The sequence below is a fragment of the Eulemur rufifrons genome, chromosome 7, assembly GCF_041146395.1.
Source record: "Eulemur rufifrons isolate Redbay chromosome 7, OSU_ERuf_1, whole genome shotgun sequence".
Lineage (NCBI taxonomy): Eukaryota > Metazoa > Chordata > Mammalia > Primates > Lemuridae > Eulemur > Eulemur rufifrons.
Window position 1 is genome coordinate 115,364,559 of NC_090989.1, and position 17,787 is coordinate 115,382,345.

Below are 17,787 nucleotides of genomic sequence, written 5' to 3' on the forward strand. Positions count from 1 at the left end.
CAAAACAAGTCTGTTGAATGAGCGAATAAACAAATAAAAACACAGCCCATCAAAAATCAGCCTAGAAAAGTGCAAGAGAAGAATACCAAACACTTTCCAGATTGCTTCGTTTTTTTGTTATTGGAGACTTCTCACCTCCACTATTCCCTTACGAATAGCCAAGGTATGATAATTTTAAACAACAAGAAATACCTAAATCAGTAAGAAAGTAGGGTCTCACAAAGAATAGACAGGCTTGTAGTTTATTTGAGTTATTTCCAAGCGACAGTTAAAAAAGTTTTTAATTTTTATAATACTCTTGATAAGAAAATAAAATTTAAATAAAAATACATTCTCAACAATACAACATGGTTACACAAATTCACTACATTAAGTTTTGATAACTTACATTTTCAAACTGGACACTGTAAAAACCAATATTTACTAGCAACATATTAATTTCCAAGTTAATAAAAATGAAAGCAGATAATATCAATCAAGATTGGTAATTTAACTCGAGAATGAGTCTTGTATTTTTCACATACTGTGAGGACACGTAAAAAGGCTATGCAGAATTCTGTCTTTACAGGATGTACCGTTAGGACAAATTAAAGGTGCTTTCACTTAAAAACAAGATCTGTTTTTCAAAACCTGGCATGAACATGCCTTTCTGATGAATGAAATCAGGCTTCAGAAACAGAAACAAAAGCCACATACTTTTTTTGGTATAATAAAATTAAAAAGCCTAGTTTTGACACAACCATTACCCGTGATATCAAAAACATATTTCTTTGGCAAATAAAAAAGTTCAGTTTGATAAATTATATTCCTTAGAGTAAAACCTTTATTATTCCATCATCTAATTAAATGAATATTAGAAAAACAAAGCTAAACAAAAACAAAACAACAAAATAAGCAACAGATCACCACAATTTTTACTGATGGAAATGGCTAAACTAAGAAACAGAACTGGCATTTATGGCAAGCGTCCCCATATCATCCTTTTCTTTCCTTCCTGGGGTTTTCAGGTTTTTAGGGTGAAGTAAGCTGCCATGTATTTTTTTTAGATAGGGAAAGGCAGAGAAAGCAGATTGGGTAGTAAAAATCAAAGTATTCATGAGTAACAGCAGAGGAATGAGGTCCCTGGAAGCAAATTCCTTGATTATCTTAGGGTCCTACTGATATGGTGTCTTATTTCAAAAGACTTTCAAAGACAATTAATTTAATTTCACATTACGTCTTTTCAGGCTGTGCCAAGCTGGTAAATTCCAGTCAAACTTGCTGTTTAAAAGTGTCACGTGAAGAAAGTAACGAGATGACTGAACTCTCCCCTTCAAATCCAAACTTATGTATGCACATAGCCTTAGTCCCTTTGATCATGCCATGATCTTTAAAAACAATTGGGGATTTGATATTATAAATGTTAGAAGAATATTTCTTTTGCCTTAAAAAAACATAGCGGAGGACTAAAAAGCCACTAAAGAGTAATGATTAATACTTGGTAATGCTCATATGTCCGTTGCAGGTAGATGTTTCAGAGACTCTTAAAAGGAATTTCATCTGAATGAAATTTGAGAATGAGAAATTTATTAAATGGCTAAATTCTTTCATATTTATAAATCAGTGTAGTTTATAGAATCTACATGCTCATAAAATTTAAAGGACTCTTTCAAACTTGTCTTAAAAATGGGCCAGGAGTAATAACCTACCATAATGCAGACTAGTACTGATTCTTAAATATAACCAATTAGTTTTACAGTCATTTAGAGAAATACATTGCTTGGTTATAATCATTTATGGAACAACTTTGAGTGTGTGCCAATAGTCTTTAAAAATAATTACCTAATAAAAATATACTTTGACAATAATTACCCACCAATAACATAATTGGCAAAGTCTATCTTGAAATATAGCTTATGCTCAGGGAAACAAAAAAGCACTACTAGCTAGACTTACATTAATAAGTCACAGTTTTAAACAGAAACATATGTAAATACTCCAAGGTTCAAAGTACCACATTTAGAAAATGTTTTGAATTAAAAAAGACAAAAAAAAAAAAGAGTACCATGGTTTTTAATACTGATGAAGCAAAGTGTATCCCTCTTAACTTCAAGGTGGTAACTTGCTTCGACTGCTTATTTACAGTTATGGTTTTTAGGACAAAAGTAAAGTATTAGGGAAAAATAGTATTCAAATAGTTGCTTGCCCAAATTCCATTTGGCTAACAGGCAATAAGGAAACAGCAATGAAATATAAACATTTTCAGGAAAGTATTATTTCTAGACTTAAACACTGATCATTCAACTGATCATAAAGATTAGATACCATGGAGTACCTAAAGTATAATCTGGGGCAGTCCAGATTAGTAAAGTGCGCCGAGTGACTGTTCTTGAGTTAGATCACAACCTAACACTATGAGGAGGGCATCCTTATGGTGGCCCTTATTACAACATGAAATAGCAGGTGAAGTCAAGTGATTTTTCTACCACTTTTGTTCACTGTTTACTTTCTCTTCTTTTTCAGAAAAGATGTCCTTAGAAGTCATGTTAATCTGAACTCTCAAATCAAGAAAATGAGTACCTGATATTTAAAACAATGAAGAAAATTTAGTGGTCTCATTTTAGTTCATCTGCCATCACTCATTCCAAATGTAAACAAGATGCACATAATAGCACAGATTCCCTGATTCCTCCTATCTGAGTTCTGTTTACATCTTTAAGTAGGCAAAAGGACCTACCAACTTTTAAGAATGCTCTGGCAGTTTTCTAAAGTTTTTGTAGCTATCTCTAATGTAACCTGTAATGACTGATGGACCAAAGGAAAAAAATTTTTTTTTCTTTTCTTTTTTAACTAAAGAGAGTCTAGATGAACTAAATGGAAAGCTCTGAATTGTCATGGATTGGGATTTTCTAGTAAAACACAATGTTGGCAGTAGAGAGCAGGCACTAATGGTAGTGAAACAAGTCCACAGAACAGAGTGTTACAAGAAGAGACGGTTTCTTGCTATGGAGGAGTTCTCCCTCTGTTACACAGCTTCCTTAGGAACCTTCTTTAGGAAGAGTCTTTCTATCAAAAAGAAGTTGGAGAAACATTGATCTGGACATACAAGGGAATCTTGGGCTTCAAATTCTCTAGTAATCTATCAATTCCAGGATTCCCAATTAATTTCAATTATTAAATATTAAATACAATGTGAATGCAGGTGACATTGAAGCCAATGTTCATTCTTAAATACTATGAACAAAATATATGATGAATTTAAAAATACCAAGAAAAATAATTATTTTCCAGTTCTTCTGAATCAATTGGTCAAACTCTAGGATGTTTTCCCAACAATTGGATTTTCCCTAGAAAACAAGAAAATCATTTTTCAAAAGTTAAAAAAATATAAAATTTTAAAAAGTGACAAATATAGAATCCATTAAGTATTTATAATTTTATCATGATAATGTCTCATGTCAAGTCTTGTTTCATTAATTCAATGAATATTTGCTGACGACCTATTATATTTAGGCATTATTTTAGAAGTTAAGGATACAACAGTAAACAAAACAGACAAAACCATTGCCATCATGGAAGTTACATCCTGGTACAGGGAAAATAAAATCAGTAAAATAATTAGCACAAGAAAAGTTGGTGTTTTTTAATAAAGAAAAATAAAAGTGGGAAGGGGTAGTATAGGGGTATGGGGAGGAGGTACAATTTAAGAAGGATGGTCAAATATTGACTAGGACCTCATATGGAAACTTCCAAAGGCTCCAAGAAAACTGGATTATTACTCTTGGAAGAGAACCAATTATACTAATGTAGAAAACACGGGATTAGGATGCTTACAATAACCTTTCTAATGAACTGAGCTTTCTATCCAGGAAGAACATAAATATTTATACTTGTTGAACTGCTGTTTAATATTCATAAATAAAAAATATAGTTATTAATACACAAACTTTTCAAAGAGTATTTACAGTGGTGAGGCCAGGATTTGGAGCCCCCTCACTAATCAGCTGTGTGACCTTGGCAAGGCATTTAACTCCCCTGAGCCTGAGTTTCTCTAGCTGTAAAGTGGGGATAAAACCATGTTGGGCTGATGTAAGGATCAATGAGAGAGTGTATATTGTGGAAAACACTGTTATTTGCTGGCTCAAGAACCATACCCTGACTATCCATTTCTTTACAAAAAGGACACTGATTCTGTTCTAATATTGGGAAGCCCTGTGTTTCAGGGGAGGCTGGGGGTAATTCTAGACAAGGTTTCTTTCTCCTAGTAAGGAGGAAACAGCCTTTTCTACCTCTGGACACTACTATATAAAAATGTGGGGCTCGAAACTACTGCAGTTTATCTGTGACTATCAGCAGACAAGCCTTAGGAAGATCAGAAATTAGCTTATTGAGGCTTGGTGTTCCTTGAGGACAGTGCTGTGCTGCTGAATTAACCAACTGCAGAAGTTAGTCCTTAATTTGTGAGACTAAAAAATTCCTTATCATTTAAGCCACTTCAGTTGGGTCTTTGTTACTTGCTGCTAAAAGCAGTCTAAATGATATGATGCAAAGTACTAGGCATAGTGCCCCATGGTGGAGTAAACTCCCAATAAATGTTAGCTGTTGCTGTTGTTATCCATTGTAGTATCCATCTACATATGAAATGGATCCAAAAAATCAACTATAAATTACTTGTAGCATTTTCACAACTGGCTTTTTAAAAGTACTTACTACGTATAAGCCACTGTGGGAGATATAAAGGAGGAGAAGGATCAGTTAAAAATAAAATAAAAATGGAAAACTATTCAAGGAATATGACATTAAAAGTGGTGATAAAGTACAGCACCAACACAATGAAGTAGAAAAGACAAAGTGTGCTTTGAGTTTCAGTGACCAGCTTGCATAAGAGAAAGGATCTGGGCCAGGTCTTGGCAGATGACGGTAGACAGGAGGCCTGCAGGTCAGGGGTGAGGACAGGGCAGGAGAGGCAATCTCAAACTCTGTTTAAAAATATGTTTATAGCAGCTTAAAAACTACTTACTTGCTCCCATATTTTGCACTACTTGATCTTTTCTTCCTATACTTTTCATGAGGTTCATCCAGCTTTTCTATTATGCTTTTTATTTGCTGAATTGTCTTAAAGGTTGTTACAGAATCCTCAATTACAAAGTTAGAATAATCATCGGGATCTTTCTGGGGTCCTTGATAGACTGCTATAGTTCCACAAGCCTCTACAAGGAGCAGTAAAATCTCTGATTAGACAATGAAATTCTATAAATGCAATTTGTAGTACAAATAAGAATTTTTCAAGTGTTTCATGCTGGAGAGATTTCCCTTGGCAATGCATAGATAACTAAAATACATAGATTTTTATTAATTAGAATGAAATTTATGCAAAAATACTATTTTTCCTTTTTACGTATTTATGAAAAATGCCCCCTTTGGGGGTTTGTCAACTTTCATATAAACAATATTTTGGTAGATCTATGAGTATTTTCAACTTTTTTTTTTTTTTTGAGACAGAGTCTTGCTCTGTTGCCCGGGCTAGAGTGAGTGCGGTGGCATCAGCCTAGCTCACAGCAACCTCAAACTCCTGGGCTTAAGCAATCCTACTGCCTCAGCCTCCCCAGTAGCTGGGACTACAGGCATGAGCCACCATGTCCAGCTAATTGTTTTCTATATATATATTTTAGTTGGCCAGATAATTTCTTTCTATTTTTAGTAGAGACGGGGTCTCGCTCTTGCTCAGGCTGGTCTCGAACTCCTGACCTCGAGTGATCCACCCACCTTGGCCTCCCAGAGTGCTAGGATTACAGGTGTAAGCCATGGCGCCCGGCCTGTATTTTCAACTTTTTAAAAATGCCAAAGAAATACTTCAGGAATTGGTAATGAAAGATTATGGTTATATAAAAATAGATAAGTTGTGCATTTACCTTCCATCTTTTGCAGCTTAAGTAAACTGAGGGTAAAAAGGGAATAAATTCTTTCTGTTTCTCTGTCTTCATCAATATCTATTTGGATGTCCGCAGGGACACCTCTATAGTAAAAATAAAATTAAAGACATTGGAAAAATTTTACTTTGTTAATATGCAAAAGACTTTTGATGGTTTGAGACTAAAAACAGTATCACAGAATTTTGAAAAAGGAAGTTCAGAAATTTAGTTTCATCTGACAGTTAAATAAAATGGGGCCAAGAGAGGTGTGATCATTATCTGACTATTCATAAGGAGGGGAATTTTAAAGTAAAGTCATTTTCATAATGAACCTATGCTTCATTACAAAAACAATACATCATTACTTAAGTCTACAGGGCTACAAAGGTTGTTCTATGTAATTAGAAAGAGAATGTTAAGGACCCTTTTTCCTTGATGTCTTGCAAGCTTGTGCTTCTAGTTAAACATTGCCTTTTTTTTTTTTTTTTTTTGAGACAGAGTCTCACTTTGTTGCCCAGGCTAGAGTGAGTGCCGTGGCGTTAGCCTAGCTCACAGCAACCTCAAACTCCTGGGCTCAAGCGATCCTCCTGCCTCAGCCTCCCGAGTAGCTGGGACTACAGGCATGCGCCACCATGCCCGGCTAATTTTTCTATATATATATATTTTTAGTTGTCCATATAATTTCTTTCTATTTTTGGTAGAGATGGGGTCTCGCTCTTGCTCAGGCTGGTCTCGAACTCCTGACCTTGAGCGATCCACCCGCCTCGGCCTCCCAGAGTGCTAGGATTACAGGCGTGAGCCACCGCGCCCGGCCTAAACATTGCCTTTTTAATTTTGTTTCAAATTTGTGCAACTACTATTACTTTCAGAACATTTTCATCATTCCAAAAAGAAACCCTGTATCCATTTGCATGCCCCATTTCTCCCTCCCTCGTGCCCCTAGCAACGCTGATCTACTTTTCATAGTCTCTATGAATTTACCTATTCTGGACACTTTATATAAATGTGATCACATATGGCCTTTATGTCTGCCTTCTTTCACTTAGCATGTTTTCAAGGTTCATTCATGTTGTAGCACGTAACGGTAGTGCATTCCTTTTTATGGACAATTAATATTCCATTGTATGGATATACCACATTTGGAAGCATTGCTTTTTCAGTCAGAAAGAAACTTACGCAGTACATGGCTTGCAGCCAAGGGTGTTTTCACTCGTCTCCTGACAGCAGAGCCAGTTTCCGTTTATGTATGCAGAGGGATGATAAAAACTGAGCCTGTTTTGATTGCATCGGCTCACTCTGCAGAGCACGTCTATCCATTCATTAGCTTCTACACAATTATTTGCCTGGACATAGAGTGGTTTCTCCGTATGTATCACTTGGAACATCTTCACAAGGCAATTAAGATAAAAAGTTAGTGACAGAGTCTAAAAACCACACAAAACACAAAAAAAGTACGTAATAGAAATCTAGTTTGCTTGACTAGATAACTGCTAAGGTACCTTATGAATTATTACTTTTCAAGCAAGTTAGTCCCATAGATAATCTAAGTGACATGGTACTAAGCAGTACAACAGAACGTAATTTGGAGAAGCTACACATGTCCAAAGAAATGGACTATCATATAAATAAGAATAATGGGAAAGAATTTCAGATGGAAGAAAAATTATGAGCAAAGGCAAAGCACTGGGAAAATAGCAGAGGAACAAGAAAATCATCTTGATTAGCTTGAGTGTATGGCATGTACTGAATGGTAGCAGAAGACAAAGCTGGAGAGAGAGGCTGGATTATATTAGAGACTTGAATGTCATGTACAGAAGTCTGTTAACAGGGAAGTACTGAGAAATGTATTTTTTTTTTTTTTTTTTGAGACAGAGTCTCACTCTGTTGCCCAGGCTAGAGTGAGTGCCGTGGCGTCAGCCTAGCTCACAGCAACCTCAAACTCCTGAGCTCAAGCAATCCTCCTGTCTCAGCCTCCCGAGTAGCTGGGACTACAGGCATGCACCACCATGCCCGGCTAATTTTTTCTATATATATTTTTAGCTGTCCATATAATTTCTTTCTATTTTTAGTAGAGATGGGGTCTCACTCTTGCTCAGGCTGGTCTCGAACTCCTGAGCTCAAACGATCCGCCCACCTCGGCCTCCCAGAGTGCTAGGATTACAGGCGTGAGCCACCGCGCCCGGCCTGAGAAATGTATTTTTAACTTAATAAACTAGGCAGACTATATGAAGCATCAACTATAATGGACAATTTTAAGGCAGAGTTTGAGCTAGCAATTTACAAACTGTTAATGATTAATGGTTAACACTAAAACAACTTCTTGAAAATTTTCAATTAATGTATGCAGTTGGAAAGCTTTAAACAGTTATTTATATAACTTACATTTTTCTTGTTGAAGGAGCTCTCTTCCAGTTTTTCCACAGCAAGAATGTTTTTTACTGGGATTGTGTAAATTGCATCTTTGCCTAAATGATAAAAGAAGTAGAACAAAATTAAAATAATTTCCATCAGATTTATAAAGATGAGAGGTTAATTCTGTAAGGTTTAAGCTAATCCTCTTGATGGCAGAAGTACAAATAACCTAAAGTAGATTTCCAGATGATGTGTATATAAATATTTTTTGTTTTATGGAACAGATAAATTTTGATTACTTTCTATAAAGTGATTTTTTACTTTATGCAATACAAAATTAAAATATTTTCAAGAAAATGTGTAACTAAATTTGATTTCTATGTAGAAAATAAGAATGTTATAAAATTTTGTAACGTTAATTATGTGGGGACTGAGAAAAATAATATACTTAGAAATAGAGGACTATTCAAAATTTGCCAAGACATGGAATTTTCTTTCATGGAGTTACTACATAAGCAGTGACTATGACTACCTAAGTCAATTTTTCTATTTTTTTAACCTAATATTACGGGATCAATCCTCAAAACAATGTTTCTAAACTGAAAAACTGTCATTATTATCACATATTGGTTGGCCAGCTGATTGAAACTACAAAGTTTACTCTAAGAGATGCAGGGAACAAAGTAAAAATATTATTTGCTAGAGTGAATCCTTATTCTTCGAGTTTAGAAATTTGGTTAAGGAAATTTGAGTTTGCCAAAGGAGCTCCATAATAATATGGCATAAGAATATGATGTACTTCAACTTATAATTTACCTGAGAATAAACTATTAATATATTTCATACAGTCATGAAACTATAAGCAAATATAACTGACTTCTAGTCCTTTTGTAATGTTGTTCTTAGAAAATCAAAGTTTTGCTTTTACTTCCCCCTAAGCTTTGCTTTAACGACATGAGGACTGAAGTGCCAGAGATTAAGAACATCACTTTTTTTTTTTTTTTTTTTTTAAGAGACAGTATCTCACTCTGTTGTTCTGGCTGGAGTAGAGTGGCATGATCATAACTCACTGCAGTCTCGAACTCCCGGGCTCAAGCAATCTTCTTGCTTTAGCCTCCTGAGTAGCTAGGACTACAGGTGTGCACCACCATGCCCAGCTGATCTTTTTGTAGCAACAGAGTCTCGCTATGTTGCCTAAGCTGGTCTCGAATTCCTGGCTTGAAGTGATCCTCTTGCCTCAGCTTCCCAAAGTGCTGGGATTACAGGTGTGAGTGCCGGGCCAGAACTTTGCATTTTATATTACTGAACCAATTAATGTATAGCATTTTTGGCAAAGAAAACTATTTGGTTAATAAAGGTTTTTTTTCAGTTTGAACAGAGATGTTAACATAGAATATTTACTAAGCCTAGTTTCTGGTATAATATCTAAAATTTATGTAATTCAAGCAGATGGGATATACAATTTTTTAAAAAAGATAAAGTCACTTAATTCAACTGTCATATATTGAATGTCCACTCTATACTAGGCACTGTTCTAACCACGTATGATATAGCAGTAAACAGAACACATAAGAGCGTGCATGCATTTAGGTCTCAAAAGTCTGACAAAAGACAAATATTAAATAAAGATGAACTGCTACAATGAAAATAAACTGGGATGGCATGATACAAAGTAATTGGGAAATTACTTTAAATTGTGTGATTAGAAAAAAACCTTTCTCAGAAACGACATTTACATTCAACAGATATCAATTATAAATGCATAGGAAAATTAAAAAAGATCATCAGCAATCTCCTGAAAGCAGACAACATGACATTTACGGGGGTGGCGGACTGGAGGGTAGGGCAGGGAGGGAGTAACTGAAGAAGCCACAGTCCAAGCCAGATGTAGGATAAGATATCTGGGAAAAGTAGGAGTGGTTAGGGGAGAACTTCAAGCCAGAGCCAGTGGACTTCAGATAGCTGGAGGTTGGGGGAACTCATATATACATCAGGATAATTAATCAGTGAGCTACATCTGAGAGCTGGGCCAATCAGGCCCTCCCTGCTCCTTGGTTTGTGCTAAGCAGCAGTCAACAGAGGCATGTCTTTGCAGGCTCAAGCAGAATGATGCACACCGGGCTGCGGAGCAGTGCAATGTCACAGCAGTAGCTGCTGACCCTAGGAGGGAAGTACGGAGTGCCCACACCAGAAGGCAAGCATCAGTACCTCTGCCCCTGCCTCATAAGCACTCGTGGGTGAGTCACTGAACACTCAAGTAGGTGATTGGATTGTAAAACACAAGGATGAGTAAATCACCAAAAAAATCACCAGTTAGGGAAAATCAGCACTCTGAAGGAGAGACACACATGTAACAAAAAGGATAACATCTGAGGAAATCAGGAGTATAATGAATTGAGGGGCAGGAGGGACATATGTCTTTGGGTACTGATCTTTAAGAGCACCACAAAGATTCCAGTCAGAGAATTTTAACATTTTGCAGGGAGTTTCTATTTTTAGATTTGTTGAATACACAAAGCATGTACAGACCCTAAAAATTCTACATTTATTCATTTCTGGACAAATTATAACACAGCATATGTAGACAAAGTATACTGCTCCTAGGCACATATACTGTCACGATATCATTAGGACTAATTTCACAGTTAATAGTGTTAACAGGAATGAAGTACAACATGAATTAGTAAAATGAAAGATTTTACTGAGGAGTCTCCAAAAATACAGTATAAAAGATCAAAGAAATATAAAGTAAAAGAGAAGAGTTAAGAGCCACAGTGGATGGTTCTAGAAGTTTCAATATCTGACTAATAAGAATTGAAAAAACAGAATAGAAAGAGTATTCCAGGGAAAATTACAGATGAAAATGTCCCTGAGATAAAGGTAGAAATCTTCAGATTGCAAGTTATCTACCCAGTACTGAGCAGGATGGGAGAAAAAAGGCAAATACCTAAATAGTGGGCAGTAACACATTATGACTTGAAGGCTAAAGAGAGTCCTAAGAGTTTCTATAGAGAAGAATAAAAAGAGTGAGAAGAATAAAAAGAGATCAGATTAACATCAAATTCTCATCAGCAGCAATGGAAACTAGTAGAAAAATGTAGTGTCTTCAAAGTTCTGAAAGAAAATAATTTTTAAATCCAGTCTAAAAAAACATCTAGTCTAACTATCAAGAGTAAGAGTAAAATAAAGACTTTTTTGTATTAACATATACAAAGACTTACAAAATTTATCAGTCATAAAGCCTATCTAAGATCATTCACTGAGGAAGTACTCCTGCAAAATAATAATGAATCCAGGAAAAAAACAGATGCATCATATAAGAAACAGTGCTGGGCAAAGAAATCACGAAAACCGATAGGCAAGGATACAAAATCATTAGACAGCATAATGTAAAAAGATAAAAGAAACAAGAGAACCAAGTATTAAAATTCCAGATGACTTCATTAGGGAGATGAAAGGAAAAGAACGATTCAAAAGCATGCTAATGTTCTTTCCCAGCTTGAATGGAGACTTGGATTAACTGTGGATATTAAGATAAACATGTAAGTTTAAATTCATCTGTCAACAATTCAAAAATAGAAATAGGATGTCCAAATTCCTTCACAAGATAGAGAAAGAGAGAGAGAGAGCGCGCGCGAGAGCAAGCACACACACATGCTTAATTATTCCAATAAAAAGAAAGAAAAAATAAACCCAACAAACAGAAAAACCTAGTGAACAGAAAACACAAAGTAATCACAGTAATCACAACAAATGTGAGTGCATTAAATTTCCCTATTAAATGATTGAAATCAGGTTGCAGTTAAAATTGTCATTACCTCCCAAAAAGTTAAACAGAATTACCGTATTAACTCACTGATTCCACTACTAGGTATATAGTTTTGAGAAATGAAGACATATGTCCGCACAAAAACTTGTAAATGAATGAATGTTCACAACAGCATTATTCATAATAGCCCAAAGCTGTTAACAACCTAAACGTCCATCAACTGATGAATGGATAAACAAAATGTAGTATATCCATATAATAAAACATTATTCAGCACAAAAGGAATAAAGTACTGATTTATGCTACAACATGAACGAACCTCCAAAACATAATGCTGAGTGAAAGAAGCCAGTCATAAAAGGTTATATTAAACTGTATGATTCCATTTACATGAAACATCCACAATAGACAAATCCACATAGACAGAAAGTAGATTAGTGGTTGCCAAGGGGATGGGAAAAGGGAGGAATGGGGAGTGAGTGTTAATGGGTACAGGGCTTCTTTTTGGAGGTGATAAAAATGTTCTGGAATTAGTGGTGATTGCACAACCTTGTGAATATACCAAAAACCAATAAACTGTATACTTTAAAAGGGTGACTGCTATGGTATGTGAATTATGTCTCAATTATATCTCAATTTAAAAAATATTATTACCATCAAAACAAAAATAGAAGTCTAGCTCTTTATTGGCTCCAAGGGACACAGCTAAAATAAAACTATCAAAATCCGATTTTTTTTCCCTGACAGTCTTGCTCTGTTGCCCAGATTAGAGTGCAGTAGCATCATCATAGCTAACTGCAACCTCAAACTCCTGACCTCAAGCGATTCTCCCACCTTGGCCTCCAAGAGTACTAGGATTACAGGCATGTGCCACATGTAACTCATTTTAATCCTTTATTTTCTTTTAAAAAATAGCTTTAATCAGGTAAATGTATATTTTACACATCATAAAGTTCATCCGTTTCAAATGTACAATTGAATGTTTTTTGTAACTCTACTGAGTGGTGCAACCGTCACCATAAATCAGTTTTAGAACAGCTTTGTTCCCCCAAAAAGTTCCCTCATGCTCATTTATAGTTAATCCTGGTTTTCACCTCCAGTCTTGAGCAGCCACTAATCCACATTCTGTCTCTATTAACTTTGCCTTTTCTGGCATTTCATGTAAATGGAATCATGTAGTATGTGATCTCTTGGGTCTGACTTCTTTCACTCAGCATAATTTTCGGAGGTTCATCCATGATGCAGGATGTGCCAGTAGTTTCTTTTTTATGGCTAACAGTGTTCTATTGTGTGGACATACCGCATTTTGTTTACCCATTCACCAGCTGATTGACATTTAGGTTATTTCTAGTTTTGGCTATTATGAATAATGCTGTTATGAACATTCATTGCAAGTCTTTATGTGGTTGTACGTTTTCATGTCTTTTGGGGCAGATAACCAAGAGTGGAATTTCTAGGTTACATGTATGGTAGTTTTATGTTTAACTGTTCAAGAAACTGCCAAACTGTTTTCCAAAGTGGTTGTACTATTTTACATTCCCACTGGAAATGTATGAGGGTTTGTTTCTCCACATTCTCACCAACACTGGTACCGTCTGTCTTATTATAGATACTTTAGTTGCGGTGAAATGGTGTCTCATTGTGATTTTAATTTGCAATTCCCTAATATATAATGATGTTGAGCATCTCTTCATATGCTTATTAGATATTTGTGTAATTTCTATGATAAAATGTTCATATCTATTGTCATACATGTGTGTGTGTGTAAAAATAAAGACGAGGTCTCGCTCTGTTGCCCAGATTGGAGTAATGCTCACTGCAGCCTCAAACTCCTGGGCTCAAGCAATTCTCTTGCCTCAAGCCTCCTATTTTTAAAATTTTTCTTTTGTAGAGACAGGGTCTTGCTCTGCTGCCCAGACTGGTCTCAAACCCCTGGCCTCAAGCAATCCTCCTGCTTTGGCCTCCCAAAATGCTGGAATTACAGGTACTGTGCCTGGCTTGTTCTCTTTTTGAGTTGTTTTTAAAATTCTGGATACAAATCTTTATCAGATAAGTGTTTTCTAAATATTTTCTTCTAATCTGTTGCTTACCTTTTCATTTTCTTAATGGTATATTTTGAAATAACAAAAGTTTTAAATTTTGATGAGGTCCAATTTACCAATTTTTTCTTCTATAGACCAAACTTGTATGTAAGAAATCTTTGCCTAAGGCCTAGAAGATTGTCCTTATTTTCGAATATAAACATTTAAGATAATCAAATTCCCTTTAAGTACTGCTTTAGTTATAATCCCACAAACTCTGACATGTTTGTTACATTTTCATTCTTATTTAGCTAGAAATATTTTTGCATTTCCTTGTTAATTTGTCCATGACCTATAAGTTATCTGAAGGTATGCTATTTAATTTCCAAATATTTGCGGCTTCCCTAGATTATCATTATCATTATAAATTCTGTTGTAGTCAGAGAACATACTTTGTATGTCAACCTTCTGATATTTACTGAGATTCATAGCCTAGCATGTGGTGGTCTACCTTGGTCAATGTTCCAATGCGCATTTGAAAGGAATATATATTCTGCATCTGTTTGGCACGGTGCTCCATAAATGTAAATTAGATCAAGGTGACTGATAGTGTTATTTCAAATGTCTATATTCTGATTTTTTGCCTAGTTGTTCTATTAAGTACTGAAAGAGTATTAAAATATTCAACTGTAATTGTGAATTTGTCTCTATCAATTCTGTATTTTATCTCTAAGTACACTGAATTGTCATTAGCTATGTACACATTTAGGATAAGGTCTTCCTCATAAATGCTTTTTTTATCTGTACATATTTGGTAAATGTTGTTTTGAAGACTACTTTGGGATTACTGCTTAGTGTTTTATTTCATTCTCTATCCAATTACTTTTAATCTGTGTTTTATATTTAAAGTACATATATTATAGAAAGTATATTATTGGATCTTGCTTTTTAAAATCTAGTCTGACAGTCTCTTTCAAAGGTAATGTAGTTCATTAATATTTATTGTGATTATTGATATAGTTGAGCATAAGCTATCATTTTGCTATTTGTTTTTCCTTTCCTGCCATTTTTATTTATTTATTTTTGGAGTTGTGGAGAGGGGATGGATTAGTTATACCCAGTTTTTTCTAACTTTTTATTCTAAATATTACAATAATACAGCCTAATTCATCATAGTCCGTTTAAAATTATTCTTATATCACTTCACATAAAATATAAGACCCTTGGAATAATTTATGCCATCCCTTTCCTTTGTGCTACTATTGTCATATATTTTACATCCAGATATATTATAAACCTGACAGATTCAATGTTATAAATTTTAAACAGTTGTTTTTTAAAGAAATTCAGGGAAAAAAAGACATTCTTACATTTACCCACATATTTACCAATTCCAATACTCTTCATTCCTTCCCAAAGATTTAAGTTTCACCTGGCACTGTTTCCTTTCAGCCTGAAGAATTTCCTTTAGCATTTCCTATAGTGCAGGCCTACTTGCAATGGAGTCTCTCAGCCTTCATTTACCTAACAGATATTTTCATTTTTGAAGGAAATTTTCGCTAGAATTCTAGGTTGAGAATTTTTGTACTTCATCATTCTAAAGAAGTTATTCCATTTGTCCTTTGGTTTTGGTTGCTTCTTAGGAGAAGTTGGCTGTCAACTGTACTGTTGTTCTCTCATATGTAACTTGTCTTGTTTCTCTGCAAGATTTTCTCCTATCTCTGGTTTATTGTATGTATAAGTGTGGTTTCCTTTGTATTTATCATGCTTGCAGTTCACTGAGCTCCTTGGGTGTGTAATATTAATGTTTTTTTCACCAAGTTTAGGAAATTTTAGGCCACTATTTCTTCAAATATTTTTTTCTATCCCATTCTTTTTCTACTATTCTTCTGGGACACCAACCATGCATATATTAGATTACTTGATATTGTTTCATAAGTCACTGAAGTTTTGTTAATTTTTTTTCCCCAATCTTTTCAGTGTTTCTAGATTGGCTAATTTCTATTGATCTATCTTTAAGTTCACCGAACCTTTCTTCTGACATCTCTGATGTGTTAAGCCAATTCACTGAAATTTTCATTTCAGGTATTGTAATTTTCAATTCTAAAATTTCCATTTGATTCCTTTTTATAGTTTTTTTCTTTCTTTCTTTTTTTTTGCCAAATTCCCCATTTCTTTACTCATCATGACTACCTTTTTTCCACTAAGCCATTGAAATATTTATAATAGTGGCTTTAAAGTTCATGTCCGCTAATTCCAACATGTAGATCATATAGGGGTCTACTTCTACTAACTGCTTTTTCTCTGGATTATGTACCATAATTCCCTGTTTCTTCTCAAGATGTTAATGTTTCATTGTACAATGGACATGATGGATGAAACACTGTTGAGACTGTAAGTTTGGTTACCTTCCCTTGAACAGTTACATCATTAGCTGATCACCCTGAGGGTTGGTTTTATACCTTGCTCCTACTATACTTTGTTTATTCTTTTTTTTTTTTTTTTTTTGAGACAGTCTTGCTTCATCGCCCTGGGTAGAATGCAATGGTGTCATCGTAGCTCACTGCAACCTCAAACTCCTGGACTCAAGCGATCCTCTTGCCTCAGCCTCCTGAGTAGCCAGGACTGTAGGCACATGCCATGACTCTCCACTAATTTTTTCTATTTTTAGTAGAGATGTGGTCTCATTTTTGCTCAGGCTGGTCTCGAACTCTAAACTCAAGCAATCCTCCTGCCTCAGCCTCCCAGAGTGCTAGGATTATAGGCGTGAGCCACTACACCCAGCCTACTTTGTTTATTCTTAATCTCAAAACATAATCTTTACTCCTGAGCTACCTCTGTCTCCCCTGAGGATGACAGAAGCTGAAATCTCTCACTCTTCTTTTTTAATCTTTCAGTTATTGTTTTTCACTAGCCTCTCTGGAGTTCCTCCTCACTTGAGCAATTTAAGAGTCAGCTATGGATTTCAGGAGAGTTCACATGCAGACTGAAGGACTCTTCCTTTTTTTCTTCTGAATTTCTAGTCTCTCTGTGAGCCCTGAACTACATACTTTGACATCTCAAGTCAATAAAACTGCAGCTTTCTGCTTAAATTTTAGCCACCTCAAACTGTATAGGCTGGGAGTACTTTCAGGGGAAAAGCTGTATAAATACAAACCTTAGCCAGCATGATTCCTTTGTCTCAAAGGTCAAATTCTTCAGAGAATTATTTTACATATTTTACCCAAAGTTTATAACTGTTATTTATGAGGAGTCAGTCTAATACAAGCCACAAGTTCTATTATTACCAGAACTCTTCATGTGCCTATTTTTTTTTTTTTTTTGAGACAGGGTCTCACTCTGTTGCCCAGGTTAGAGTGTAGTGGTGTCAGCCTAGTTCACAGCAACCTCCAACTCCTGGGTTCAAGTGATCGTCTTGTCTCAGTCTCCCAAGTGGCTGGGACTACAGGGATGCACCACCACGCTTGACGCCAGGAATTTGAGACTAGCCTGAGCAAGAGCAAGACCCCCGTCTTGCTATGTTGCTAAGGCTGGTCTGGGATCAAGTAGTGATCCTCCTGCCTTGGCCTCTCAAAGTGCTATGATTACAGGTGGGAGCTACCATGTCCAGCCCATGTGTCTATTTTTTTTTTTTTTTTTTTTGAGACAGAGTCTCGCTCTGTTGCCCGGGCTAGAGTGCTATGGTGTCAGCCTAGTTCATAGCAACCTCCAACTCCTGGGCTCAAGCAATCCTCCTGCCTCAGCCTCCCGAGAA

At 35.6% G+C, this 17,787-nt stretch overlaps 1 protein-coding gene across 3 annotated transcripts in view; it reads right to left on the minus strand.

Annotated features, from left to right (window-relative positions):
• Window positions 1-228: 228 nt before the first annotated feature.
• RASA2 (RAS p21 protein activator 2) overlaps window positions 229-17,787 on the minus strand; it is a 114,976-nt gene continuing 97,417 nt past the window's right edge. For all 3 annotated transcript variants that reach the window (XM_069473154.1, XM_069473152.1, XM_069473153.1), the window contains 5 exons: window positions 8,274-8,356; window positions 7,068-7,276; window positions 5,892-5,995; window positions 5,000-5,189; window positions 229-3,326 (listed from right to left, as the gene is read on the minus strand). In XM_069473154.1, the coding sequence (XP_069329255.1) occupies window positions 3,296-3,326; window positions 5,000-5,189; window positions 5,892-5,995; window positions 7,068-7,276; window positions 8,274-8,356 (617 nt within the window). In that variant the 3' untranslated portion in view covers window positions 229-3,295. The remainder of the gene's footprint in view (window positions 3,327-4,999; window positions 5,190-5,891; window positions 5,996-7,067; window positions 7,277-8,273; window positions 8,357-17,787) is intronic.